The sequence below is a fragment of the Mizuhopecten yessoensis genome, unplaced genomic scaffold (genome assembly GCF_002113885.1).
Source record: "Mizuhopecten yessoensis strain PY_sf001 unplaced genomic scaffold, ASM211388v2 scaffold11045, whole genome shotgun sequence".
NCBI lineage: Eukaryota > Metazoa > Mollusca > Bivalvia > Pectinida > Pectinidae > Mizuhopecten > Mizuhopecten yessoensis.
In genome coordinates this window covers 888,075-890,178 of record NW_018408851.1, presented here as the reverse complement: position 1 = coordinate 890,178, position 2,104 = coordinate 888,075, and the positions used below count along the sequence as shown (strand labels likewise).

The 2,104-nt window shown below is 36.2% G+C and overlaps 1 protein-coding gene across 1 annotated transcript in view; it reads right to left on the bottom strand.

The window, feature by feature from the left end:
* The window catches only part of LOC110464990 (surfeit locus protein 1-like), an 8,355-nt gene extending 6,637 nt beyond the window's left edge, over positions 1 to 1,718 (bottom strand). Inside the window, exons 1-2 of the mRNA XM_021520526.1 lie at positions 1,527 to 1,718; positions 1,089 to 1,161 (exon numbers count right to left, since the gene is read on the bottom strand). Of these exons, the coding sequence (XP_021376201.1) occupies positions 1,089 to 1,161; positions 1,527 to 1,654 (201 nt within the window). The 5' untranslated portion in view covers positions 1,655 to 1,718. The remainder of the gene's footprint in view (positions 1 to 1,088; positions 1,162 to 1,526) is intronic.
* Between the last annotated feature and the right edge of the window lie 386 nt (positions 1,719 to 2,104).

Sequence of the window (2,104 nt, the reverse complement as noted above, 5' to 3'; positions counted from 1 at the left end):
TCACGATATTAGAATTGATCCTGGGGTCTGGCCACAACCCTAGGGACCTAGTTTCTGAGTCAAAGCTTGGAAACAGTTGAGATCCCCACCCCATAACCATACATAAAATTGCTGGGCATGAAGAATCTAATACAGATATGCTACAAGGATTGGCCTTGGGGTCTGACATATTCCCTTGATCTCATTCGGAGAATATTTTGCCATGATTGCTTTGGTATCCAGGTGAGTGATACAGGCCCTCTGGCCCTCTTGTTACAAATATATTTTCAATGTGAAGGGAAAAAACTTTCAAATAGCTGGTGATTTTAAAGTCTCTCATAACCAGACATCACACACACAAACTGCTCCACTGAATCACCAAGTAATGACATATTTAACACTTGACAGTAAATGAAACTTTAACTGCTAAAACTGTTCATCACTATCGCAGGTGCATGAATGAAGATAGTCAACATGAATTTTCAGATTGAAAAGCTGATTATCATGTCTATATGAATATTCAATGGGATCTGTTTTCACTTTTCAGAACTGTCCTCACTTACTATCCTTTAAATGTCGGTTTTTTTTTTATAGAAAAGCATAAAAGAACCCCACAAAAATACCTAATTTTACATTATTTTCTTGTAGAATTTTGGCTTTTAAATTGTTTAGGCAATTTTCTTGCTCTGGACTCTGCCCCTGCCTGAGAAAGGGAACAATATAAATAAAAAAAATTGTTTGTTTTTGGTCATGGATTGTGAACTCAGTGCTGCCGCTTTTAGAAAGATTTGAAAAAGTGAATTGTTTACCATAAAATAAGGGCGAATCCAGACAATTTTACAAGGCTTTTGCAACTGGTCACATGTGACTTAGTTTCTGGTAACCTAAAAGCTTCTTCTGAAGAAACAAGATTGACGTATCTTAAATTCATTGTTGACTTTAGCCCTTGAAGAAGGCAAGGAGGCTGAAATGTTGGGAGAGAATGACAATTCTTTATCAGATTTTTTTTTGAGTTTTCAATTTTTCAAAATGGTTCCTGTTATGGGACCTATCAAAGCCAATGTTTCCATCATCCTATGTGCTTTATACACTGACTATTGTATACGTACCTGTCCTTCTGACCTCGTTCTTTGGTCTACTTTCGTCTTTGAAATCCATCCCCTGTTGATGAGTATTCTTTCTCTGAAATGATATACATGTTTACACTTTATATATCTTCTGTATCTTCTATTTCTTCGTCGATTATACCGTGGATAACGAGAAGGTATACAGAGTTCACACTGGTTTAAGTAAATATCCAGGAAAAAGTGCGAACAACACGGCAAATCTCTTTGTAACGGTGCATGTTGCTCCAATAAATTCAGACGTTTGGAAGAGATTTGCCGTGTTTTCCCACTTTTTCCTGGAATTGTACACTCAATAAGATAGTTTTATTAAGTCTTATTTTATTATGCCCCAAAGATATAGGATAAAGAGGTGGACTAATAAAAAGACAAGGCCCAAGTTTTATTAGTAGGGGTAGCCATACTGATATTAATAGAACTCACTTTCTGTCTTTGAGATTAAACGGTGTAACAACCAGCATTCCACCTCGACTCGGTGTGACCCCCATGCCCTTCACCTCAGAACTTTTTATGTCCTGGACGTTGGGACGTGGGTAGATATATCGCTCCATCTGGTGGTCAAATTCTCCTAGGACTCTCACAGGTGTATACTCCGTGTCTGTATCTGTCAGTTCCTCTAAACTAACAAACAAATAGGTATCTGTTACATAACAAACTAACAAACAAATAGGTATCTGTTACATAACAAACTAACAAACAAATAGGTATCTGTTACATAACAAACTACAATACAAATAGGTACCAGTCACATAACAAACTACAATACAAATAGGTGCCAGTCACATAATCAAACTAACAAACAAATAGGTATCTGTTACACAACAAACTACAATACAAATAGGTTCCAGTCACATAATCAAACAAACATACTAATAGGTACCTGTCACATAATCTAATAAACAAATAGGTACCAGTCACATAATCTAACAAACAAATAGGTACCAGTCACATAATCAAACTAACAAACAAATAGGTACCAGTCACATAATCAAACAAACAAA